General features: G+C 40.0%; 2 protein-coding genes and 1 long non-coding RNA gene across 9 annotated transcripts; 1 reads left to right on the top strand and 2 right to left on the bottom strand.

The window, feature by feature from the left end:
• Nucleotides 1-186: 186 nt before the first annotated feature.
• Pcl (polycomb protein Pcl) lies at nucleotides 187-19,543 on the top strand. 4 transcript variants are annotated; one of them, XM_071773170.1, is made up of 11 exons: nucleotides 187-886; nucleotides 2,122-2,264; nucleotides 2,351-2,551; nucleotides 2,671-2,862; nucleotides 3,155-3,327; nucleotides 3,610-3,805; nucleotides 3,926-4,176; nucleotides 4,273-4,467; nucleotides 4,600-4,843; nucleotides 5,026-5,951; nucleotides 19,091-19,543. In XM_071773170.1, exons 2-10 carry the CDS (start codon nucleotides 2,136-2,138, stop codon nucleotides 5,947-5,949), a joined length of 2,505 nt encoding a protein of 834 aa, XP_071629271.1. In that variant the 5' UTR covers nucleotides 187-886; nucleotides 2,122-2,135; the 3' UTR covers nucleotides 5,950-5,951; nucleotides 19,091-19,543. The 4 variants fall into 4 exon arrangements, with proteins under 4 accessions (XP_071629271.1, XP_071629269.1, XP_071629272.1 ...); XM_071773168.1 differs by lacking the exon at nucleotides 19,091-19,543 and having other exon boundaries at nucleotides 5,026-11,860; XM_071773171.1 differs by lacking the exons at nucleotides 187-886; nucleotides 19,091-19,543 and adding an exon at nucleotides 894-1,381 and having other exon boundaries at nucleotides 5,026-11,860.
• LOC139809914 (uncharacterized) lies at nucleotides 1,807-9,946 on the bottom strand. Of its 3 annotated transcripts, none has more exons than XR_011731210.1 (8): nucleotides 9,805-9,946; nucleotides 5,360-5,811; nucleotides 5,060-5,227; nucleotides 3,918-4,150; nucleotides 3,762-3,835; nucleotides 2,661-2,756; nucleotides 2,308-2,577; nucleotides 1,807-2,219 (listed from the first exon to the last, which is right to left on the bottom strand). It is a non-coding gene; the product is annotated as an uncharacterized lncRNA (long non-coding RNA). The 3 variants fall into 3 exon arrangements; XR_011731211.1 differs by having other exon boundaries at nucleotides 3,918-4,127; XR_011731212.1 differs by having other exon boundaries at nucleotides 5,360-5,773; nucleotides 9,805-9,935.
• Nucleotides 14,487-26,644, bottom strand: Sk2 (Sphingosine kinase 2). Of its 2 annotated transcripts, none has more exons than XM_071773176.1 (7): nucleotides 25,196-26,644; nucleotides 18,048-18,399; nucleotides 17,277-17,648; nucleotides 16,591-16,835; nucleotides 16,421-16,519; nucleotides 15,714-15,853; nucleotides 14,487-15,635 (listed from the first exon to the last, which is right to left on the bottom strand). In XM_071773176.1, the coding sequence occupies exons 1-7, from the start codon at nucleotides 25,755-25,757 to the stop codon at nucleotides 15,447-15,449; spliced, it is 1,959 nt and encodes a 652-aa protein (XP_071629277.1). In that variant the 5' UTR covers nucleotides 25,758-26,644; the 3' UTR covers nucleotides 14,487-15,446. The 2 variants fall into 2 exon arrangements, with proteins under 2 accessions (XP_071629277.1, XP_071629278.1); XM_071773177.1 differs by having other exon boundaries at nucleotides 16,421-16,513.
• Nucleotides 26,645-26,687: the final 43 nt, after the last annotated feature.

Genomic DNA, 26,687 nt, shown 5'->3' with positions numbered 1-26,687 from the left:
GGTATATATTTGTGTATTTGCTGTATTTACGGTGAATATAATAAAACGCAGTAATTATTATATTTTTAATTCACTCTGCATGATATTCAGGATAGTGAAATAAAAACAGTAGTCTTGAAATTTTCTAAATTTATTTTTAATTATATTATATTAAACTTTGATATAAGATTATATTAATCTTTGGGGTATGTTTGTATATATATTTTTACTTATTTAATATGTTTATCACATTATATGTTACCACAAGTGTAATATTACTTGTTTACAGCATTTCTCATGCCAAAATGCTCTTGCTTCCACACTTCGAAGCAAGAGCATTCCAATAGTTCGTTTATTACGAACTATTGTATTGTTGAATTTACGCACGACGAAATGAATGCGTGAAAAAAAGAAACGCTTTCAAAATATGCTTTTCAACAGAATGGGACGGTGGAAATTTGTATTTAATACAAAGCGGCAGCAAGACTTCGTAACATTTCGGAGAATATGTAATTACACCTGACAGAATTTCAAGTGTTTCCCCGAACATGGCGGACGGTGCTCGTTCGAATTTCCATGGGACACAATGAACGTGCGCCGAGCTCGCCGCGGTGATGCCGATAACTGTGGGCGTGTCGTGATCGTGTAGCCGGCCTACGTGGGTGCCCGGGGCGTCGTCGTGATCGGCGCGGCAGCGCGATACGGAGGCAGCGGGGCCAGGCTTTTGCCGCCGTCGTGTCGTCGTCGCCGCGAGTGCGCCGAGCGGAGCGAACGAACGAGCGTGAGCGGAGAGCCGACCGTGGCGGGGCCCCCCCCATGGTTAAGGTTGCTGTTGGATGTGTCTGATCGGAGCCGGAAGATGAGGCCCGCACGTAGCAGCGCGTGATTCCACGGCCGTGACGCTGAGGTACGAGGGCACGACCGGATCCGCGCCGACCCGACACGATCCGACACTTGGAGTCGCCGCGCGGCGCCGCGCCGGGCCGGGCGCGGGTTTATTTACGACGCCGCGGCGCGTTCGGGGACGCGCGCGCCCGGGAGCCCGGAGCATCGCCACGAGTCTCCGGGAATCATCGCCCCGGTGCCAGAAACTGATCCCAGGGACCCCCGGGGGTTGACGGTTGACGGTCCCTACGCTTCTCTCTCTCTTTCTCCCTTTTTCTCTTTCTTTCTCTCTCTCTCTCTCTCTCTCCTTTCTCTCCCTGTTTTCGTCCGTCCTCCGCGCCGTCCTCGTCGAATTGATCGACTCGACGGACGGGGAATAGCTCGCCCGGAGAAGCGCGAGAGCGGGGAAGATCGTCGGACGCGGTTCCCGAGTCCCGCTGGCACCGCGGGACACGCGGGTGCATCCGTGAATACGACTCCGAGCTGCGTCGCGGCGCTCTCTCCTTCGGCGGCGAGAGTGAGTGCGCCGGACTGTTTTTTTTAATGAGATGCCGATCATATGGTCGCGCGACCGCGTACCCGTGCGAATTGTGTAACGTTACACTTGTGAGTAGGGTGGCGACGGACGGCATGGACGATTCGCGATTTATTTGCATCTTCGGTCGGACGCGCGTGGTGGCCCGTTGCTCGGACGCTAGCTTCCCTAGCGTCGTCGCTGGTCGTCGCCGATGATCTGAACCGTATCGCCGTGTCGTCCCGTTAATTACACATTCGAACACTTTCCGATCGCGGATTTACGCAAGTATTCACGATAATCCACGTACGTATACGATTTTGAAAACCATGTCTTTAAAATTTCAGTCAAATGTATAGGTTAGTGTACAACGATCTAGAATCCTAGAACGTGTTCTTGTTGTCTCTATTGTTTGTTTGTTTTTTTTTTGCATAACGGAATGATTGGAAAAGATCGTAAACTACGTGCTCATATATTCCTGCATTGGTATAGTCAACTTCGTGAAAAATATTTGAACAAAAAAAGTGAAACAAAGGCGTGATAAGTTTAATGATTTGTCGTTTGTTTTGTCATATTTATGTCATCAAAAACGTTTAATCCGTAACAGAGGTTAAAGATACATTTTACAGGGATAATTATTCATAAGATATATAGTTTCCTTATTGTTGTAGCTATGACTTAGCTTCTAGTAAATGCATACTCGATCATATTTAATTATTATAGCTATACTGTTTGTAATTTAGAAACAGGGTAGAAAATGTCAGAACCGGAGGAAAGTCTGGCGGCGCCCGATAGCACCACAAGGGAACAGCGGGTTGGCTTCTCTCATGGAGATGATGTTCTTCAACACAGAGATGGCAAATATTACCTTGGTACAGTTGTCGAGGTACGAGCAAATATAATATACTCCTCTCTTTAACAGTACTTACTCAATAGCGACGATGCAACGATACTGAAATTATTTCTACATAGGTGGACTTGGCTAGGGAAAGATGTCTTGTCAAATTTCTGGACAACACATCTTCCTGGTCGTCGTTTAAAGAGCTGACAAAATTGGCTATGCCAGACTCGGATGTTATGTGTGTTCTTTGTAAAAAATCTCAGCCTAAGACTGACAATGACATTGTTGTTTGCGACAAATGTGGCCGTGGCTATCACCAAATGTGTCATCAGGTGCGCATCAGAATAATTTTTGATATCTGACATAATAGAAATAAGTTGGATTATTAATCAGAAACCGATGAGGATATTAGAGTATGATTTAATAAATGAAGAACCATACGCATTTGTAGCCTGAAATACCGAAACCAGAGCCGGGTAAAGATATTCACTGGATATGTAAAAGATGCACAGATAGCCAGCCACGTACGCGTGAATCCTGCGAGCCAAAAAATTCTATGGTTAAGGCAAGCATCAGAAAAGTTTGCAGCGGTAGGGACCAACCTCAACCACCACCGGATGACATGACAAAATTGCCATATGATGTAAGATTTAAATATAAAATAAATGTTATTACTCAAATGATTTATACATATGTAAAGGACCGTCTACAATAACCGTAAGAGTATGCAGTAAGCTACTGACTAATGGGATTTTTGCAATTCAAGAATAATCAGCTGCGGTTGGTCAACAGCTTACTGCTTATGTCTTACTGTATACTCCTGCTGCCATTGTAGACGACGCTTAAGATAATGTGCTCTGAATTTATGAAAATAAGATTACTCTACATGTAAGATGATTTTATTGTATATAATTGTATGTAATATATAATTTCAGCCTAATATGTTAAATTGGGATAATCATCACAGAGTGAACGCTGAACAAATTTATTGTTACTGTGGACTTAATGGTGAATGGTATGCACAGATGTTACAATGCGGTCGGTGTAAACAATGGTTTCATGAAAAGTGCATCAGGTGCTTAACTTATCCCTTGTACAGTGGTGATAGGTAAGTACAAGTATAAAAATGGCAGATTCAATCAAATTCAATTTGAACATAGATATGAATATACAAATTTTATTGAAATATAGGTTTTCGAACCGCGTGGATTACCATTGTCATCTCATACATCTTCATTCACAATTTTTAATTTTCTAATTAACTTTTTATAAAATCGAGGCATATGTAACATGAAACTTGGAATCCGCCGACTTACGATTGCTCTTATATGGAGCCACGCGTTACCTCATGCAAGTTTTATTCACAACTTTAAATTAATAATTTTTACAGATTTTATGTATTTGTTTGTTCAACGTGCAATCATGGGAAAGAATTTGTTCGGCGTTTAGAAATGAAGTGGGTAGATCTGGTGCACCTGATGTTGTACAATCTGACTGTTTATAACGCTAAAAAGTATTACGACTTGGACACTGTTGTTATACCTTACGCAAATGACAACTGGATGACTCTACAGCTTCCACCACGGGTAGGAGTCGTCAACATTGGAATATACAGTCTACAAAACAAATTATTTTAATTTGTATTATATTTTAATGGTAGTATTTGATAATTGTAGTTTATAATAATATTGTACGTACACTTTTAGATTAGAGATGTCAGTGTTGAAGTACGCAGAGAAACAATATTGACAGTATTGATGAGCAATAGAAACAGGTTCAAGTGCGGTAAAGAAATAAAAAAGCGCACTACAATATGGGGCCTCCGTGTCAGACTGCCGCCACCTTCTCCATTTATCAATTTTCCAATGTCCGGCGAGATAGACGATTCTGTGTTACGTAGATGTTGGGCTGGTAATAAAAGACTACAATACCTTCCACCACCAACAGATTTAATATGGTATGCATCTCATTGAAGTACAATACAAAACTAATTATTAATTTTTGTCATATGTACATTAACGTTTGTACAATATGTTAAATTTAATTATTTCAGTCCGGTGAGTTTGTCAGAAAGTACAAAACAATTGATCGCATTAAAGCAAAAGGCATCAGATGATGTAGAAATTCCTGTGAGTCATTTGGTCATGCGAGGTACACTTTATCAAAATTCGGAAGCAGAGCAAAGTTCGTGTCCAAGTCCACCTCCATTAACAGAATCCAGTCAATCAATAGAATCTTTAAGAAACAGGTGTCCTATTTTTATATACATTTATTTACGATTTATTGAACTGTTTTCTTGAAGACAACATAGGTTTAACCATTTTTAATATATTTACCCCTCTATATATGTATAAAATATAATATTAAATTATTTTTCCAGATATTGCACTATAGGCGGCGGTTTTGTAAAAAAATCATTCCCATTTCCTAAGTTGAGTGTACACAGAAGACTTCGTCGTCTGTTAGCATTAGGCAATTCACGGAAAAGAATGCTACGTAAACAGAAGAAAAGAGAGAAAGCGTGTGGAGATAGTACTAAGGAAATATTAGAAGAACGAGAAGCGAGATACAGAAAAGCAAGGATATTATTGAAAAATGCCATTGCCAAGGTAAAGGAAAGGAAGGTAAGCTTAACTTCACATTCATGTATATAAACGCGTGATAAAATAATACGATAGTCATTTAACTTTATTATCTACCCTCGGGAAAAATAAAAGATTGCTTACCGCATCATATTTTTTAATGTGCGGAATGTATTATGCCTTATTTACAAGAATAATAATGCCATTTTTTTCCATTAATACAGAGCAAGCCACAAAGTTCGGAAGCATCCGATTTACCTCCAACACCGCCAACTTCCGTTTCCGGACCACCAACACCACCAGCTACAACATCGGGTATATCCGAGCTGTCTGTACCTAGTTCCGTGGATCTAATGCATCCTTTGCCACCTTCGACGCCTGCGGACACAAGTGGGGACGAAACCAGTTCAAGAGGCACTCTCGATTCTTTTATTCCACCACCCAAAGATTTTCAAGGAAAGAATAATCCATTCAGTGATTTAGTAGGCACACCTTGTAGCATTACTCAACCAATCTCGAGTACACCGTTATCTTACAACCAGTGTCCCATCACCCTACCTTTGCCACTGACGCCTGTGATCTCGCAACCGCCGGTGGTACGTCCAGCCAAGAGGCAGTTATCGGAAAAGGATATTATCGTTGACAGAAACGGGCAAGTGAAACGTAGAAGGACACATCGACGGGGACGTCCACCCATTCAACAGCAAGCCCAGCAACAATTTCAGCCTACCGCCAGCAAGACGGCGGCTATTCTACCGGCTCGTAATAATGAAGTTAAAAGTGAATTTGCCAGGAATTTAAGAAGTTCATTTAATGGTGCTGCGAGCAGTGCAAATAGTCAAATTGGGAATTGTGTGGATTATGCCTTAAATGGTAGGAGATTGAGACAGCGGCAAAGTAATGATAAATTACCTCCTCCCGATCCGCAACCACAAAGAAAGAGCAGCATGTCTTCATCTCCAAAGTGTTCGCCTGTGAAGCAAAGTGCGCCTGACATATCTCTGGACGATCTAAAATCATCGGTGAATATTTACTTCGGTGCAGCTAATAGAATAGCTGCCGGTGAAAAGTTTGTCATCAAAGCGAAGAGGATAGGGCCAAACGGTCAGACACAATACCTCATCGAATGGGAGGGACTCAATACTTAACGGTAAATAATCCGCTTACTACGAATATATTGCAATCGTATACAAATTTTAAGTTGAGATCAAGCGTAAGATGGCGATCACCTATATCGGCATCTTATAATCAATTCTCTCAAGTTGCTTTTACAGCAAAATGATTGTGATCGATTATTTTGCGTTACATGCACTGCCACTTGTTACGTACATTTCATTAAAATATATTTATCGGCGTAGAATATGTGAATGTTCTTGTAAACGTACGTTTCTCATTTTATTTGAATCAACCTTGCGAAGGATTTTTTTTACGCTCAAGACATTACTTATTGTTAGACAATGAATCACCGCCGCATTTAAAATAAAATTGATTTATTGAATAGTGTGTCAAATTATATTAATCAATAATTTCTTTTATGTTCATCTATTTTTAAATTACAAAAAAAAAGTATACGATCCATATTGATTCTCGACGCGTACATCTCACCGTTCACACACATACATCTACATACATAACGAAACGAGTACACACGCCGAAATGCTTGCTTGAAAAAGAACGTTTGCAAGAACAGTCGGATGTATTGCTTATCAACTGTAAATAGTGTAGCATAGTAGACTTACGGAAGTATCGACGATGTAATCCACGCGAAAAAAGTTTCGTGTGAGTTACATTCATTTACAGAAAGATTGGCCAATCGTCTTCTCTAAGTATCGAGGATAAATCACGAGTATGAATCAACCAAAAACGAATTGAAGCAGAAATTTGTTCCTCTTACTTGTACTAACGTACTAGCGATTGTTAGTTAGCAGTAAAGAGTAAAGCAAAACAAACATCCTGCAAAGGTTATTTTTCAATACACTGGTAGAGAGATAATCGTCGCCTTCTGTAACTTCATTGTCTTGGATTACATTTTACTTACTCTTTCTGTCGATAACAATACGATGCAAATCAAAAATTCTCAAGAAAGTAACTTGTCTTAATTTTTACAATTATGAATCAGTTTACACGTACATGATATTGAATACATTAAAAAAACGCAATTGTACTTCTCATACAGGTCAGACTTAAATCAATGTACGTACCTGAGACGATGAAGGCACAGATTTAGCATTGCTCATTATTATACAAGACTAAGAGAAAACGACACACCTGTTTCGTACCATTTGAAATTTAAAAACGAACGGCGCACTGAATATGTAAGTAATTGGCCAAGTTATCTGTGCAAAAGTAATATCGTGAATATGGACTACTCAAAACTGTGTTATCAGGCACACAATACGTGAGCTCATTATTGTGTAGTTATGCACTGTAAAAACGATCTTCATGCATTAAACTAGAAGCTAAATTACTATTGTACATAAAATAGGTTGATATCTAAACTGTCATGTAACACAGTTAGATATGGTAGTCAGTAAATGTAACAATGTCACAAATTATCTTACAATAATTTTTGATACAGATTATTTTATACAACTCTGGATCCTGCTGGGATTATTACGTAAGAAGCATTTTGTACCTCAAACTGCACAGAATCTATGGTCATAACTTACTAATCAGAAAATATAAAGCAACTATAAGCGATATAATATAAACATTGCAGTAGCCATTACTAGAGTCTCAAATCAAAAGAGCTTATTAGAAAAGTGAATTAAGCATTTCGTTTTCGATCTATGATGAATTATAGAAATTCGCTCTTGCAATGGATCTTTATTTTATATTTTGCAAATGCACATGTTTATTCACGACGTGTTGCTAATGGGAAATTAATGTACAACGGAACGTAATGTACAAATCCTCATTTCTTATTCTTTTCATCAAACGAAAATTCTATCAGAAACAAAAATTTTGATAGTTTTTTATGCATGATCGTAATAATTTTTTAGAAGCGCATTTGCATTTTTTAAATATAATTCATTCTTATCGAATTTTGCTTAAATTCAATAAGTGAATATCATCCTAGATAATTTCATTTCGAGTTTTTCATTAGATTAAAATGACGAATCTATGATGAAAACTTATGCTTGAACATCAACATTATAAAATATAAGTATTCATCATTGCTATTTATTTAAATTTCTTAAATGTAATGCAATGGCAAATTTTGCATTTTGGTTTCTTGGAAGAGGCTCAAGCAATCTGAGGCCACTGTGGTATGAAATGAGAGATCCTTTACAAATTGTCTTTTTATTATAGTCGTAAGATTTTAGCAAAAATGAGTGTGTCAAAAATTTTGAATCTTCTTTCGTCAATTTTCAGACAAATAATTTTTGTAAAACATATACAATAGTAGAGCTTTTCGCATGTTTCGGCTATGGCGACTCACGTTTTATATAAATATTTCTCCCATTTTTCGTAATGCATTATTTAACAATATTTAGAAGAGGATTATTAAAAAATTTTTGAATCAGTATTATGTATAATATACATAATAAATATGTGTGTGTATGTATAGAGGGGTGAGAACCACAGTGGTGTCATATTTTTAAAAATATTTTCTCGTGTGCATAGATGTAATCTGTACAATATATAAATTGCATCTATGCACACGAGAAAATATTTTTAAAAACTTGACTTACACCACTGTGGTTTTTTCCCCTCTATATATATATATATAATGTATATTATACATAATATAATCGTGAATAATACGTTTTTTATGTAGTTACAACAATTTCAAAAACATCTTTTTCGATTCATACCACAGCACACTCTATTGATATCTCCTCTAGAGTGATACGTAGGTAATATTGGACGAAGACAAGAAATGGACACTGCCAAATTTCTAAGTTATATTTAATAAACGACGTCGGACATCGTTGCGCTATGATATGTAATGACGTTTAATTAAGTGGAATTGCGATTCATACTTGTCATCGCGCGTTATTTCACACGCGAATTTCGCGGAGACGTATCGGTAAACTCGTGACGAAATTTCAACGAAACCGTTTCATACGTTGTGTTTGCATGCATACGCATCCATGTCTTACTGAAAGTGAAATAAAGCGTGAACTTTAGCGTTTCCCACATTTGATGTAAGAGATGGCGTAGGGGAAGCAAAAACTCAAATAGCTTGTCAAATTTGAATGTAAGAAGTTGAAGAGGCGTATATTTGGTGCATATTTCTACAGCTTGATCTCTAATTTGCACGATAATACAAGGGCGAAATCTAGGACATAAAACGAAAAGATGGACATAAGATCAAAAGAAACACAAACGTAGATTGGGGATTTATCCTCCTTAGTTAAAGCGAATTGTAAAGACTGCAAAAACCGTGGGATTGTAATGTGCTATTGCATTATCTAACCCTGACCTGGTATTTATTATATACCTTGTTTTCCTTATATATAGCAATGAAGTAAGTCTCATTATAGATGGTAACTAATTATATCTGTCTGTATATAGATTTATCGATATACCTATTTGAAGCGATAATGTGATGAAATGGCTAAATATAACTTCCTAGGTTTCATTATTCACAAAAAAGAAATCACTAGTGCTGTTTTATGTCATACATCTGATATGAGAACTAATATTTATTAATTCGTATTGAAAAAAATTGATATTTATCAGGTCAGCGTTATAGCGTAAAAAGCGAGAGTTTCAAGCATTTTTTCCCCTCAAATTTGTCATTTAAGAAAAAGGCCCTAGATGATTTATGTACAATCTTGTTGTTCTATGCTTCCAGATTCGCCCTCGAAAGAGTATTACCGCGCTATGTTAATTAAGTGTGGCGTTGTTTATTATTAATGAAAAAGTTTCTTTTTTTTTTAATGCGCGAAAGCGGCGTTTTGCGAGTTTTAGATTCTCCCATGCTCATCTCGATTTAACGATCCTAAAGCGATGCGAGACGATTCGACGATCCGTTGCCGTTTCTTTCCCTTTACCGTATTAAGTAGGATAAACAAAGGACACTGCGTCGCACCGATGGTGCGTTACTAATGATTTAAGTCATTTAAGGCGATTGACCACGCGTTCCAACATCGGGAGCGTCATCTTTGCGACTTCGCAGCGTTTTTTGTACGAGAGTTTACACCCGATTTCTACACGTGTCCGCGGGGCGAACGACTCGCGATCGCGCCGATCGTCCCTATCGCGCGTAGAAATCGAAAAGTTTGGAAAGGAGAGCCGTTAAAGTTAACGCCGCGCGTAAGTCCGTGCCGGCTCGCGCGGATTTTTAATCGCCGCGACGAAGCGCGGGTTTCCCCGCACGTCCCGCAGAGCCGAGGGAGATGTTGTCTAGTTAATTAATCGCTATCGCGAAACACGAAGTTCACGTTTCGTTCGGCCGTGCGTGTCGAATCGGCGCGTCCGTGCGCGTCTAATCGGAGCGGAACGTGCGCCGCGCGACGAGGGAGATCGTAAGAAGGCGAAAGTTATACTGCCAGTATCGTGTGTACATATTATGTGACTCCCACATCCTCCTCATCGCCTGCCTGCCCTCCCTTCCCTTTTTTAACGTATTAATATCCTTACACACTTACACACACACACATCCAGCGTAGCGCATATAGTTGATACGTTATATTACCCCGTTTGTATGGCGATTACAGAGCGTGCGATAACGAGCTCGAGGGAAGCTCGGCGTGTTACTTCCAGAGCGGATTCCATCGTCGCGTCGCCGCTCTCGGCGGCGTATTCTAAGTGTTCTTCGTTATGAGATTTCAATCGCGAGACAATAGAAATTATGATATCTCGGCACTCGCGATGCGTTCTTCACCCACGGCGCGTCCTCGACTGCTCGAGGGGAACCGAAGAGTTCCTCGAGTAAGAGCTTACCACCGATTAGACAACTTTTCATATGTCCGTCCTATGTTTCAATTCTGCTAATGACGAATTTATATTTTATTCTTGTTTGTTTTATAGACTTATTATGGTCAAAATAATTTTTATACTTATAAATTATTAAATTCACTTTTTTTTTACCAATAAACTTGTTAGGCACTGACTCGAATGTTTTTGAAAAGCGCACCATAGTCAGCTTGAAAGTTGTTGGCGAACGTTATTCGAACTTGAGGAACTCTAAGGAGAACCGTGATCGAGCGTTCCCGGAGTCACTTTACGCAATCCGGAGATTCGTGTGATAACCCCGATTTGGCCTTCGGTCTCTCACCGAAATCAAAATCTTCGGAAAAAACGCTCGCGCGAGCGAAAACACTTTAGCCAATGCATTAAATTAGCGAGCTGTTACTTGTAAATTTAGAGTATTCTACGTTGTTGAATGAAACGTTCTCCGATCGGTCGGGCTGTCCAACAGGACCAGTTTTGTAAAGATAATTTCGACCACGTTTGGAATTTGTATTTCATATAACACGTTAAATAACGCGTTGTAAATTATTTCGCCGCAACGTTGGCCGAAATCGAGAAAAGACGAGACCAACTCGATTGTTGTCGATTTTTCGCGATCACGAAAAGTGCAAAAAGTTTATTTTATAGACACAACGTTATTTTACGGCGCCTGAATGATGTATGTGCACGAAAAGGTTGATCCATTTTCTTCGATTTTTTATAAAACACAAATTCGAGTGCTAGTTGGTCGAATACAGAATACATCGTGATTCGTTGCGTACCGGAAGGTGTCCCGCTTGTTTGCTAAAAGTATTGTATTTATGGAGTCGGCAGTTTTGTTCACCTAATAGCGTTATGCTCGATTGAGGCAAAAGCAAAGCGCGCCGATCGTTTCTGACGATTATTAGTTCGATGTATAAGTAGCGTGCAACGCGTATCACAAAATGTTCGTACCAGCAACGTGTTCGTAATAAATTCTACCGTTATAGATAAATATAGTTTCGACAATATTGTAACGTGAGAGTCATTTTCGCGGGGTGTTCATAATTTCGTAATTCGATATAATTCTCACAACGAAAAAGACCCAAACGACAGCGTCCACACGTGCCAACGGCGTTGGTAGTCCTTATCGTTCGAGAGAGAGGAAAAAAAGAAGAGAGAGAGAGAGAATTTCGCCGCTCGAAGTCCAAATTCGTAGGGATTATTTTAGGTAGTAAGTAAAGTATTCTCGCGATTCCCGTGCGATTTTGCAGCTAGTATAAATTTCGAAAGCAGGCCTCGCCGTGAGGCGAAATGGATCGCCGAGCCGAGATCGATTCTGTAATCTTCTGTGCGGAGAGACTGCGACTGTGAAACGTGTGGAAAAGTGAGGAGCGTGGAGGAGCGCCTCGAATGCGAATGCACTTAATTTGCTTGTTTGTATGTGTGTGTGTATGTGTGCATACGCGTGTATGTATGTAAGTGTACATTTGTGTACGTGTGTACGATAAATTTTAAAAAGAAAGAGAGCTGATTAATATTTCGGAATTAATAATTTGTCATCTCAGAGGCGATAGGACCAGCGGATACAAAAAAAAAACGAGATAAATGCGTCTGTCCCGATCCTCCGGTTATTCGATTGGGAAACTCCGCGGGAACCGTCACCGTTTAAGTATTACGAATCTCTCGGTTCCTTCTTCCCGGACTTTTTTTTTCGCGCTCGCGCGCGTGTCGCTCGCGCGACCCGCGGGGAGACGACGTTTCAGCCGTTTCGCCAAAATTGATGTGTGATAGAACCCACTTATCTCCGCAGATCTCCGAATTTTACGTTTCTGCGTATATTTCCATTTTTAATGTTAATTCAGTAGTGGACTCTGTATATACACCGCCTGCGCTGCGTACGAATATTGCAATTGTTGCCTTGGCCGATATCCTTCCCCGTAGCTTTCTTCCCCCGATCGTTCGAGGACCCTCAGAATCCTCGGGACAGCGGCCGATCGACCTTTCGTTGATCGATGAGTTCTAGCGCGACTAAAATGACAAAAAAAATTTATCATTATTCTTCGCATTGTATATACAGCCATCGCTCAGCCCGTTCGGAAATCGATTTCCTCAGGATAAACTGCCAGACTTGTTCGAGGAATTGTTTCCGTAACGGGAGTTACAAGAGACAATCGTTCGTTGAATTTTCAGTCGGAGCAAAAAGCTTTCCCGTAGAATTCTTCCTCGCGATAACGTACAACGACACGTACGACGTCTTTATGACTCGCGATTCTGTTATCAATTCCGTAGGCGACCCAGACAACACACACACACCGTGTCCAAAATCGGGACGTATGTGAAGTCTGGGGAGTAGTGAAGCCTCGCGACGAAAAGAAGATCGAGGGAAACGGAAAGGGATCGGCCAAGGCATTTTTATGTTTATAGTATATATACGGATATGTATACACAAAATGCTCTGGAGTTATCGCCGATTTCATCGATCTACGGGATTCTCGCGCCGATGTAGGGAAACGCGACTTCTGAAGTATTTTGTATCGGCGCGCGCGATTCTTCTCGCGATCTTTCCGACCACGAATTTTTTTCACGTAGATCCAACTTGGTTGGGCTACGAAGTAAAAACAATTTTCAATGCGAGATTTACATTGTCCGTCGTTACTTTTGTCACGATTTCGCTACCGAATTGGTGCGAGAGAATCCGTAGATGCAAGCGTACAACGGCGACGGTCTCGGGGACGCACCCGTACATGCATATAAATAGTTTTACTTAAGATTATCTTAACGAGCTACAATTCTGTCCCTTCTTTTTTTTTTTTTGTCTTTTTCGAGCTGTCGTCGTCGACAGCTCTCACGACGCGACGCGCCGTGCCGTCGTCGCCGCGCCAAACCGCGGGATTTGCGTGTCCAATTTTTATCGCACGGCACGACCGGCGACCGGCGCTCGCCTGTTGGGGAACCGTGCTCTCCGTGTTCATTGTTGTTTTACTCAGCTTGTGTAAAGAGACTGATCCATAAACTCCCTCGCTCCTTATCATTTTTCATACTTCATCCGTTTTTCATCGTCATCAACTCGAGTGACGCTCATACGGAGACCCACGTACAAAAGGGAGGTTTAAAGCGAGAGGGGAAAAAGGAGACGAGGTCGATCGACGACGATCGACGATCACGAACTCGCTGTTGTAAAGAGAGAATAATAAACGATACGTGTAGACCTAACACAACGGCAACCTCTTGCCTTCCGTTACCCAAAAATATCTCCTTATGAATATTAATACCGAGGCAAATCCCCCAACATTGCACGTGTCACGGAGCGTTGTATGAGTCGCGTTTCTGAAATGCGGCAACGGAGTGAGCGATCGATCCTATCATTTATTGTTTTATAGCGTAAACAATGAGCACGAAATTTAATCAATTCAATGAATTACGACGCGTTTGGAGATTGATTTGACTGCGTCCGAAGAAGATGTATACGTGTTTTTATCGCGTTCACCGTTCTCATTGAGATTTATCGCATTTAGAATTGATTATTCATGAATTGAGGAGGTCAGGAACAGGCTCACAAATTGATGACGAAGCGTCGCTGGCTCCTGGATGCGCGTGTATCGAATATGTGGTGCTCTCTTTAACAGACACTTTAGTGAAACGATTCCCAAACTTTTCAAACTGTCGCAGTACTTTCCTACCACGAGAAAATGTGGCGAAACTATAAATGTAACTGTACATGATATCGAGTTAGGATTATGTAAGTGACGAAAGATGATAAAAATCCGGGAACGGAAAAAGCTTGGTTTAATAAAACAGCTTTCAAACCTCAACTGCGTTTATTAAGTATAACATCGCGCATGAAAAAAGAAACACTGATTTTAATTAAAGGGGAAATTTAATTGGGAGAACTAAATCTCAATATTTGTGCATTCCAAGAATGATATACGTATCGTACGTAATTAATTTCTGTGATTTTACGATTTATTATTTCCCGTCATGAGTTATTCTTTTTACATGGAAATAAAAGTAATAAAACAGCTCGTATGTAACCAAACCGATTGCTGCGTCATGTTACTTATCGTTAAAATACTATTTTATTTATGCAGCATACATATCAAACCGTAAACAATGCAGTATCATTTTTACTGTGCGTTAGATGTAAGACGCAAACGTATTAAAATGTGATAATAAAGTTTACACTTTTCTGATGCATTTGGTTAGTATTGATTCGCAAAATATTTGTGTAAAAAAACACAATTCATTAATTTATTTAACATGGTAACAAAATATAGTATCTTACGCGTAATATTATATAGTTTACAATAGTGAGCACAAATAATATCATTATGTTGCATGTATAGATACACTGTACAAACTGATAGAAAACTTTACAAAATAGCTAAATGTATCTATTAAGATGCAACAGATTTAACCCGTCCAACTCTAGCTTAATAAATAATTTATATACATATATAATTTCTATATGTATATATATTTATCTATCGATCTCTTCATTATAAGGAGGGAAAAGAATTCTTCTTGAGCGAGCGCATCGCAAGTTAATAGATTGAGATTTAAACAGCCTACATAGATTGTCAATTTAAAGTTTACAATCCGAAATACCTTCATAAGATATTAATACATATTAACAGTTTGGTATTACTAACTAATTTACTCTAAGCTAACCTAGAACAAATCCTTCATAGGATTATATCCGAAGATTATTTGATTTTGTTGTTGATATCACCATGTTGAATATACATGATTATCATTTATGTCAGGGTGTCATCACCGACGCTAGAGAAGAGAATATCTCGGCTTGCAGCGGTCCGTAATCAACTTCTTCGCCGTCTACAGTTATATGTCCACTCGTTCCTTCCATAGGTTCTATCCGGAATGCCTTCACAGGTATCATATCAACGCCAGGACAAGTCACATGAGTCCCGCTACTCAGGCCTAATAAAAACTAATAAGCGAATACGAGTGTTACATGAGCCTACTGTTTTCTTTTTCTTCCTTTATCCTGCTTTATAACATAGCTTACTTGTACTAAGTTGGCCCGTGTGATACCGGCTTTAGCTATTAAAAGCCAAATAATCCCATCTTCTAATGTAGCACGTGGCGCAAAAAAATAATCCTGGCCCAAATGCGTTTGATAAGCTGCATGTACCATTATAAATTCTCCTGCAATTTTAAGCATAAAACCTTCTGTGTATACATAAACACGCCATAAAATTCGTCTTTGATTTACATGCATTGTTAAGGATAGTATAAAAATTCTATGAAATTATTTTCCCAATGCACCATACATATTGAGCATTGTATCGCAACTGAAAAGTGCTACGTTACATTATAAATATTTTTTCCAAGTATGATCCATTGCATTCGGCGTTTTATTAAGTGGTACGTGACGTTACTTCGAATTCAACTGGAGTTAAAGGGTTAATAAGTGATGCATTACGCGACAACCTTTGGCACCGTATATATACGACTATATTATATGACAATTACAACAAATACACGTCTTTGAACTCATCTTTCATAAACGAATCTTATAAGCTACAAATGTTACAACTCAAATGTTTATCCCGCCTATATAATTTCTAAATACTTCGGTAAAAAATTTAATCAAACGTATATTTATAAGAAAAGCAGATAAAAAAAAGAAATTTGTTTAAAATTTTCAAAAGTCCGAAATTCGAAATGCTAATAGTACAAGACTTTCGTTATTTATATAAGCAATTGCCTTACCTTGAACTGTTGTCCAGCAATTTGAGAGTTGCGTTGTTAATGCCGGAAGTGTAGATGACGGCCCATACATAACTTGATTGTTACATATGTTTTCTGCACCTTAACGATATAGATTTATCATTATGGATATTGTAAATTCAATAGAGGTACGTTCGATTTTAATAACATACCAATCTCTGTGCTATCATTGTCCTCCATACTGTGATAACTCGAGACCGAACCTGTGCTGAAATAAGTTGACTTCGCCGATGTTGCGGAGTAGAAACTATCAAGTCTGTGTCTCCTCTCGTTTTCCGTCTCGAGATTCAGGTTCTCAGTTATCACGTCGTTATCGTCGCAACCGTTTAAATCGTGTGATGATTCACCGAAAGTATTGTAGAAGCCTTTCGGTTCCGATTCTGGTTTGGCACAACACCTACATTTATATTTTTTTTTCTCATAAATAAGCTCAATAAATAGCGAAGGAAAATGGTATACATAATATATCATTTTCCTCGTTTAATATATAGCATTTGTGTAAAGTTATCGAAAATATTTTCAGATTAGGAGCAAATTATTGAACTCGAATATGCAGTGTGTATATATACTTCAAATTCAATACACACACAGCATACTTACAGTAACACTGTTTTCGAGCACACAGATTCAGTTTCTTTGTATCTCCAAATATATAAAATATACGAGCTTCGAAAGAATCGATGAACTTTTGTACGTGTACTTTGAAATCATCATTGATATCTGGCACGTGGCACGTCGACAAACGGTCACGCTGCCGGTCGTGCCTTAATACATGCGGTTATCTGTCTCATTACATTCTATTAAAAAATCCATTATAATCATTACGCTGGATTATTACCTGTCCAATTCGTCGCCGTAACTTCTCGAATGCGACAGTATGTTCTCCGCGACATAATCCTTGTGATATATATTGCCGTTTTCCATATTTTCCGTCGGAGGGACCTTGTTGCAAGGTAAATACGACACTTTGCCTTTATACGTTCTCAATCCTATTAGGCGCGCTACGCTCCATACGGTAAATCTTCTATCTCCGATAGCGCGTAGTCGTTCACTTTCTATGTCAATGTCGGCGAGCAGACCCCAACCCACCGATAGAAACGAGAAAAGGATCTGATTCCTTGTTTCTACACGCACGATGTCCATCGATGTCCTTTTGCACTTGACCGCCGATAGCGCGCTGATAAGCAAAGGATTGCGGTCGTATGGCTCTCTGAAACATCATCCTATTCTTAGACCGTGACACACCTTTAGCCATAACTTTATCGAGATATCAACAGATCAAATAAAAGTGCAAGACTTTTCTCGATCATAAAATGGATAATCCGCTTAATACTGATGTATGAGTTTGAGCAACGCTCGAGTTGGAATGATAATCGGCAATTGCGTTTTCTCACGCAAGGCAGTTCTTTCGAAAAAAAAACTTTATCGACATCGTGTTTCACATGAATCATTTCGTGGAACGAGACCAATAATGGAACGTGAGTTCTATTCGAATTAAGTATACACGTCATAATCCACGAGTGATTTCGTCGAAAATTGTTACGTGATTACATGCAATTCCGTGTCGAGAGACGACGATAAACGCGTGAGATTAAAGAGGAGGACCTACTTCTTGGCATAGGCGATGGACTTCGCTAAGCCGTTGCCGGAGCCGCATGGTATCACCCCGAGCGACAATTCGCGCAGAGCCTTCTCCCAATCGGGCCTTTGGAAAAGTCCGTTCAGCACCTCGAAGACGATTCCGTCGCCACCGACCATCAGCAGGCCGCTCCACTGATAAATATTCCTCGTGCGCACGAACTCGCGGGCGTAATTGGGACACTTGGTAATGTGAATCTCGTACGATGTCTCCGCTTCCGACAGGATTGGATGGATCCTCTTCTGGAAGGTTTCCCTGCCCCTGCCGGGTCCCGATTTCGGATTCAACAGCACCAGGAGCTTCCGATTTTCGCCCGGACACGCTGAAACATTAGCGAGAGAATGCAAGAGTTATGCATTGTATTCGTCCCAGAACCTTTTACTATTATATCTTATCGTTTCGTCGTTACCGCTACTTGAAAGGCATGCGTTTCTAACAACCTCGAGAAACCTTTCTCGGACAAACAATTCCGAAACATATGCGAGATATTCGTCTTGTAATTTGTGCACACTACAGTTTTTCAAAACAATGCGTTCGAAATCTTTCTTCGGACAACAGATACTTTCGAAAAGCGATAAAATATTTAGGTTCAATGGATTCCTTATCGCTGAATCCGTCGATTCTTATCAGACTGTCATACTCATTTCCGGAGAAAACGTAGAAAGCTCGTCTTGTGTCGCACAAAGTTGCTATTGTTCGGTATGCAAAGTGCATTACGTTCCTCTTTATCACCTCGAGAAAACTTTCGAAAAAAAAAAAGAGAATCCGGCTTTAAAAAGTTCTCAGTATTCTGCTGCAATCGGTAAATTATAAACGTTCCGCTATTTAATTTTAATGTTTCAATACATTCACAACTGCGAACACACAATTACGAAATACCTACGCAGAATTATATTGATGTTTGCAACACATTTTTGTCATATATCGAGGCTGATATATTCGTTTTAGTATATATACTTTGACAGATGACTTGACACCGAATAAATAACAGTTTAATCATGATTGCATAATAGGTAGCAGTTCTTTGTCTTCTATGTACGACGCACAAATATCAACATTTATCTCTCCTCTGACGAGACGTGAAGAAACACGTGATGTGAAAAAAAAAGATTGATTTAAGAGAACATAATTTAGTTTTTCGTAGCATCCGTGTTAAGCGTGTTAACGCCGTGTAAAATTTATCGTGCATAATCAGCGCCTATGTTCAACAATGGATTTATAATTTATACAAATGTGTTTATATACAAGTAATGTAATCTATAAAAATAACAGTCGCATCTTGATGCAACTGTTGATTTATTACCCAAATTCCAATAAGTAGAAAGCATGCATATTTTGCAAAAGAAAGTCGTCTGTAAGTTATTATAGTTACTGAAGCAACAAATAATAAATAATCTCTTTTTTGTATTTAAATAATAAATATTAAATGTGCTTATGCGTTTCCACATTTAACAAAGAAGAATATAAAAGAAAATCCCCTCACTCTGCTATTTCACAATTATAATTTGCAGCCGTCAGAGGTCGATCACGCACGTGTCACCAATCTCGGTCGCTTATATCCTCAACTTCATATTGTTAATATTTAAAAGATCGTGTATGATATATAAAACAGGATTAGAAAAGGCTTTTATTACTTCTCAAGAAGATCTGGCTCTGCCTTTAAATTTATCATTTATTTACTCGCGATAAAAGATAAATGCAATCTAATGTTAAGTAGCCTGAAACGTTCAATCCCATAATGTATTGTCTGCAACAATAAGATAAATGATATACATCCGATATTTTTTTTATGCTATCGGTAAGCCGCGCAAGATTGGCGACCATGTTGAAAGCGTATGACGGCATATTAACGACAGAAATAATAGAAAACGTCGAGAGATACATATATTTGCGCGAGAGTCATTTTGCTGTTAGCATAAGTACGTGTCTTCTATTAATGGGACTCGCGTAATTCTTTGGGTAATTATCATTTCATGAATGTACATTAAAGATTGGTAATCATTGGTTAGCTGTCTCACAACATCTACGATTTATCGATAAGAAAATTGAACGACATCACTCGTTCAATTCGAACGGAGCGTAACTATTCGTTATCTCTGATTTAAAAGGAATTTTAGATGCGGGCGAGCAAGAGTTATCGGCGCGATGGCAAATCTTGCTGTTAACGTGTCCCACGTCTTTCTTCGAGCGCATAAATTGTCACGCCACTTGCATAGATCGCCGCTGCATAAAAGGAATAAGAGAAAAAAAGGATACCGCGTGCGTTGGCTCAGTGAGGCCTTTCTATTTTTAAATCGAGGCTACTTAAGGCGTCGCGAACAAAATTCAAGGAGATAAGAAACTAGCCGAGAACTTATCGCTTTCTGGAAAACGCGTTAATCGCGCACACGCGGAGCGCACAAACACTCGGCTTTCTCGTAAAAACTTTCCCGACGTCGGATCGCTTCGAGAGGCGATTATTGTTTTTTCAATCTTCTATATCAGTGTTTACAGTAAATAATGCGTTACGTAACCGCGAGCGCGACGCAACCCGTGCCGCGGTAATTCGTTTTACAAGCACGCGATCTTTTCCGACATTTCCGCGTTCGCGGAGCAAAACGAGCAAGCACAGGCAAAATACTTATGTATGTATCTAAATAGGCCGATACTTTCGATAGCGCCGACGTCATTGCATAGTTAAGAATTATGACGCTATTAGAGCATTGATTACGCATACGGCACTGCGATACAAAGGAGAACGAACTAAAACTGTTAACTTATTATAACGAAGTTTAAGCGGCCTTCAAGGGTTATCAAGAACAAGATAAAGCGGATTATCACATAAAATAAGACGTGACACATCTCGTATCGCACCTTCATGTAGATATTTATTATCTGCCAATACACGCGAATATTTTGAAAAGATTAATCCACCGTCCGACATGCGCATCTGAAACGTGTGAGAAACTAATTGCGTTACAAGATTTATTAAGATTTTTTTACAATTTTGATATTCGACGATGACACCATGTGCATTATGAAATCAACATGTGTCAAGTGACAATCGACGTCTACAAGATAAATGTCTACTTGATCGATGATTTTTGCATACTGCATTCTTCAAATAAACATATTCTTCAGATAACCGATCAGCTGGATCAGCTAGATTGTAACGTGTTCGTACTCTGCACTCGATGCCCGAGGCTAACAGGAAAAAATACCGGACTTTGCCGCATTGAAGGACAAAAACGTTATTACCGTAATGGATATCATTTCGCAAACTCAAGTTCGAACTCGAGTAAAACAGCGTACTGGACTTTCCTCTTTATACTTCAAAGTGATCGAGACGCCTGTATACGACAGCATGGTGCTGAATATCGCGCGCGGTACGCATATGTGTGTATGTGTGCGCGCGCGTGTCGCGGAAAGATATCAATCGCGTATACGGATGTTGAAATCTTGCCAATGTATGCCAACAGGAAGATCGGAAAAATCAAAACCCGGAAGCCGCGTTTCGCAATCGAAGCACCTCTTTTCGCGATGCGCGCAGCGCGATACGCGGTGTTATGGCAACAAGCGTTCGCGGTCAAGCAAAAGTCATAAAGTAGGCCGGTATGCATAATCGGTTCTTATTTCAAGACCGTCTGAAGTAATGTCTTAAGATGCTAACACGGCTCTGGTTCATGACATCCTAAAGATTGTACTTAAGACGGTCTTAAATATAAGAGCCGACTATGGCTGCATTCCGATATTCACTATCAGTACTGCAAATCTATATTTTACGTCACGTATACTATAGATTTTCAGTACTGAAAGTTGCTGACAGTGAATTTCGGAATGCAGCCTATGAATACCGGTCGTAACAACGTCCCGCGTATTGTTTGCGTGATAAAAACATATGAGCGATGCAAGAATTGACGAGATATCGTAATTGCGCAAAGGGTATTAAGGAGTTTTTGCAATACCGTCTTTCAGATACGGCAACCGTATCTCAATTTCAGATACATAGTGAATGTATCTGAACAATTCAGATACGGTTACGAGTGCAAAGTACGAACACGTTACAATCTAGCTGTTCTAGCTGATCGGTTATCTGAAGAATGTTTATCTGAAAGACGGTATTGCATAAACTCCCTATTATCTGAATGATGCTCGATGTTGATCGACGAAGTTAATCGTATTTATAAAAAAAAAGCTGAAACAACTATCAATCATGATTTTTTAATAACGTTGCATAAGTGTTCTATTCACCTGCAGTTTTTCTTGCACGTTCAAGGTGCACACGTGCGAAGAAAACACACGATAATAACTAACGTATGTCCATATGCAACCAGTTGAAATCAGGTCAGATAAAACTCAGGATAGATATAAAAAAGGTAAAACGTCGAAACTATTGATATTTTACGTATTACCTAAAACTATTGCAGGTAAATTCATTTACACCTGAGTGAGTTGATAAAGCTTTATGGCCATTGATTGATTCAATTCCTTAAAAAAAATCCATTGTTAACCAATCTTTTAATCATGTTGCTTTATCATAAATTCTTTAACAATTAACGTCTTCTTACTGCAACGGTCAGCATTAAAAAAGATTGATTTTGAACGCGCTAAAATGTACGTAAAAATCAGTGTCGGTATAACATATAAATCTTGCTCATAAATCTTCAAACTGTTTTGTGAACGTTTTTAAAAACATTTTGCAATTATTAAAAAATTGTATGCAATAACTGGGAATTTATTAATCACGGTATTGCTCCATCTCATACTCGCGGAACAAAGCCGTGTCGTCATTTCCATTTTTAATAAGAATTCAATAGTTCTTTTAAATGTTTCGGAGGGAAGTGTCAAAATATTGCATTGCAAAAAACAACATCCTATATTTATGAAGAGTCCTCGCGAAGTCCCCAAATGTCACATTGTGAAAAACTGTATTATTTTATTTCCAAGATTCCTACCTCGGAAAGATATTTTATTTCCAAGATCCCTATCTCTACGAGGTTTTCGAAGTTGGTTGTGAAATTATCATTCAGATATTATCACTTATTGTATACGTAAACTGAGAATGTGACGCCAGAAAAATATGAGGCCACGTGCTCCTTATATCTTCATTGCTAAAACTTAAATCGCGAGATCACGTGGACAACGCGATACGCGTATAACGACTGGGATTAGAGATTACATAAGAAGTTATGGTAACGGGTATACTGCGGGAACTAATCGCTAGGCTAGGGTACACGCGCTGTTTCCAAGTGCGCGTTACAGTCTGAATATAATTGCCATTTGCATACAAAAGCGTTGCACGTAGGGAGCACAAGTGATCATTATATATTCGATAATACACGCGTTACAGACGCTAGTTTGCGATGCAAGAAGAGATGAGTTAAAGGTCTAACATTAAGAAAAAAAAATGTAGATCAACAAGTTGTCTCTAGACTTGTGCGCGCGCATGCTTTTGTAGAAAAGAATCCCCAAATATATGTGGATTCCTAAAAATATATTATCTCTAAAAAAAAATGCATGAAAATCCTTGAAATATGTTATCAATATCTCTCTTTAGTTTTCAGACTGAGAAATTAAAGAACTATTTTATTTCCGCGACATTCCAATGGAGTTTATGGAGTTTACGAACAAAACTATCCTGTCTGTGAAATATCTGAGAAAAAAGAGAGAAAAAGAAGCTGAAAAGTCAAAACGGAAGAATTTGTGGAGCTACGACACAACTAAAATTGTTTGACGAAAGCTTGCTTGAAGAGAGATATTTCTAATTTTTTTGCTTTTTTAGAATTCGTTCAGAAAGATGTTATTTTACACTTTTATTTACTTTTCTACGAGTAGAACCCCTTTCATATCCGGCTTTTACCATTAATAACGAAACATGCTGTATAGTCGTGCTTGACCCGATCGCTAAAAACGCGTAAAACCTGAATGAAGAATAATCTTCTAGCATTTATATTCTTATAAATGCTAGAACAAAGCTGATAAATGCAAGATAACGTGATACGCGAATGACGCATATGTTATTGTTTTACGATGAAAAACATGGGAAACGGATAATTGTAGTAATAATTTATGAGCTGCGAAATCATCCAAGTGTTTCTCTTACAGATATATAACTACATAAATAATACTAATTTCCTAGTATATAGATTCAATTATCCTACATACGTTCGAGTACGTAGTAATAATCCATATCACGATTAAACGATACATATATAAAATTCAATCTACGAGATCGAAAGCAGCAAATAGTAGGTTGTCGCGTAGAATATTTATTTCGTTGGTGCACTACGTGGTATCTGCTAAATCTCAATGCTTTCCCTTGGTCGCTACATTTATTAATAAACATTTTAATTTCACGAAAAAAATACATATATCCATATTTCTTGCTATAAAGTAAAGGTACCAATACCTGGACACGTATCTGTGTCTGGATACCTTTAAAAAAACATAAATTTATGAAAATAAACGTTTGGATATTATAACTTAAGTTTCAAACTACAAGAAAAAATACTTTTATCTTTGATTTTAATACGCGTTATACTTATAAATAATAAAGATGTCCGGATATAGGTACATGTCCGGGTATTGGTACCTTTACCTTAAGTCATTGTATAGAATTTTTTATCATTCTATGGAATTTTCCGTTAAAAGATTTGATAAAAATATAGCAACCAACATTGGGATTAGCAGATACCACTCGGTACACCAACGAAATAAATATTCTGCGTGACAACCGGCTAATCGTTGCTTATATTTCAACCTCGTAGATCGGATTTGCTCGGTGATGTAACACAGATTAAGATCTGTTTTAAATCTATTTACGCCTTTCAAACGTGCGACCGGATGTATCGCCGGATGCCGTTATTGTCGTTATACCCCGAGTACCAACCAAAGGTCTATTTACCTGAAAGAAATCGACAGAAATTGACTTGGAGCACAGATATCGTAAAAACGATAGAATATTTTATCGTTCGTATCGACTATCTTATCCAGCTAGCGTAGGACGCGGAATCGTATAAAATACATCGTTTAATCAACGCTTCATTTTTTCGCTCCGTGTCCAGACGATCAATGCATGAGCGTCGAGCGAAGGAGAATCCTCGACGAAAGGTCCGATTATCGAGATTGTTCACACTCACCTCCGACCAGGGTCTCCAGGTTTCCGTGGCTGGGGCTCATCAGGTTCTTGGGTACCGGCACGTTGGCGACCAGGCACTTGATCGCCAGCCGCCACCTGCTCGCCTCGCGCAGGTTGTCCTCGTACTTGTCGAAGCTGCGAAAGCGCAGGGTGATGGTCGTGCGCTCGCGCCTCAACGTGACCTTCATGCGCGTCTTCTTGAGCGTGTACGCGTATATGTAGAGGTAAGCCGACGTGTCGAGCTCGTCGCAGTGCTGGTAGAGCTCGGCCGACTCCACCAGCTTCATCTGCGACTTGGACGCGCCCGGTCGGCAGGCGCAGCTGCCCGCGTCCCTGCGCTTCGACCGCATGCATCTGCAGCCGATTATGTCGCCGAGGGCGATCGTCTCGATCTTCGCCGCCCCGTTGTGCTCCTTCTGCAGACTCAGGCCCTTCTCCGTCAGCTTCACCTTGTAGTACGTGTTCCGCTTCGACGTCACGTAGAAAATCTCCTCGAGGACGGCGCTCGAGGCCCCTTGAACGCTGTCCTCCATCGTGCGCCGATGATGCTTGCGTTCCACCATTTGAACGGAGTCCGGACCCGGAAGGTATTAACTTGAAGTGAGAAAAAAACGACCGCCCCGGCTCCGGCGGGGATATCCACGCGCCAATATATCTGTATCCGTCTCTCTTTCTCTCTTTTCTCGCTTTATCGGCCAAGTGTTACCGATTTCTCTCGCTGATTTCTTATCCGCGCGCAGACGGCGATCGATCAGGCGACGATCGCATGGGAATTCCGAATTCCGACGGGAAATGAGTAAACACCGCCGTAAACACGACGATTATATACGCCGTAAACACGATAGAGCCAAGGATTATCTACGCGCTCATGCCGCGCCGTTCGGCGCTCGATAACGTAACGTAACGATAACGAGAAGAGATCGGTGGGCCGGCGTTCTCTATCGTCGGCTCACGATACGGCCGACGGCTGCTCTGCAGCACGTGTAGACGAGCGGGCGGACCGGGCGCGAGTGCCTGCCGATGATTATCATCGAGACGCCGTTGGAGGAGGAACGTCTCTCTTCGTCGAGCCGAACACAACTCTCGCGGGGTTTCCTTTTTCCGCGACTGACTGGCCGCGTAACCCTCCCGACGCTAGGAAATCACAGATGTTGTTCGACGATCTCGAGACTCGGGACAAGGACCACCACCACGCACACGCGCCTGATTTTTGCCGTTGCGGGATCGAGCCTTAGGTCTCGCTCGCCGACGGGCACCCGCTTAACCACCGCACTGTTTCACCAGTCACCACCGCTCGGACTCGACGCGCTAACGACAGATAACGACTCGCGCGAGCGGCACTCCGAGGTCTCCGGAGGTCTCCGAGCTCCGCGAGTGACGTCGCCCGACGCCCGACGTGTGTGATTCAAATGCACGGGTGTCGCGACGCGGCGAAGCCGAGAGACGGCTGCTCCATGCCGTTCAGGCCCGTATTTATCGGGGCTGCTAACCCT

The sequence above is a fragment of the Temnothorax longispinosus genome, chromosome 3 (assembly GCF_030848805.1).
Source record: "Temnothorax longispinosus isolate EJ_2023e chromosome 3, Tlon_JGU_v1, whole genome shotgun sequence".
Taxonomy (NCBI): Eukaryota; Metazoa; Arthropoda; class Insecta; order Hymenoptera; family Formicidae; genus Temnothorax; species Temnothorax longispinosus.
Note: the sequence above shows the minus strand (reverse complement) of the source record. Positions and strands in the feature narration are given on the sequence as shown.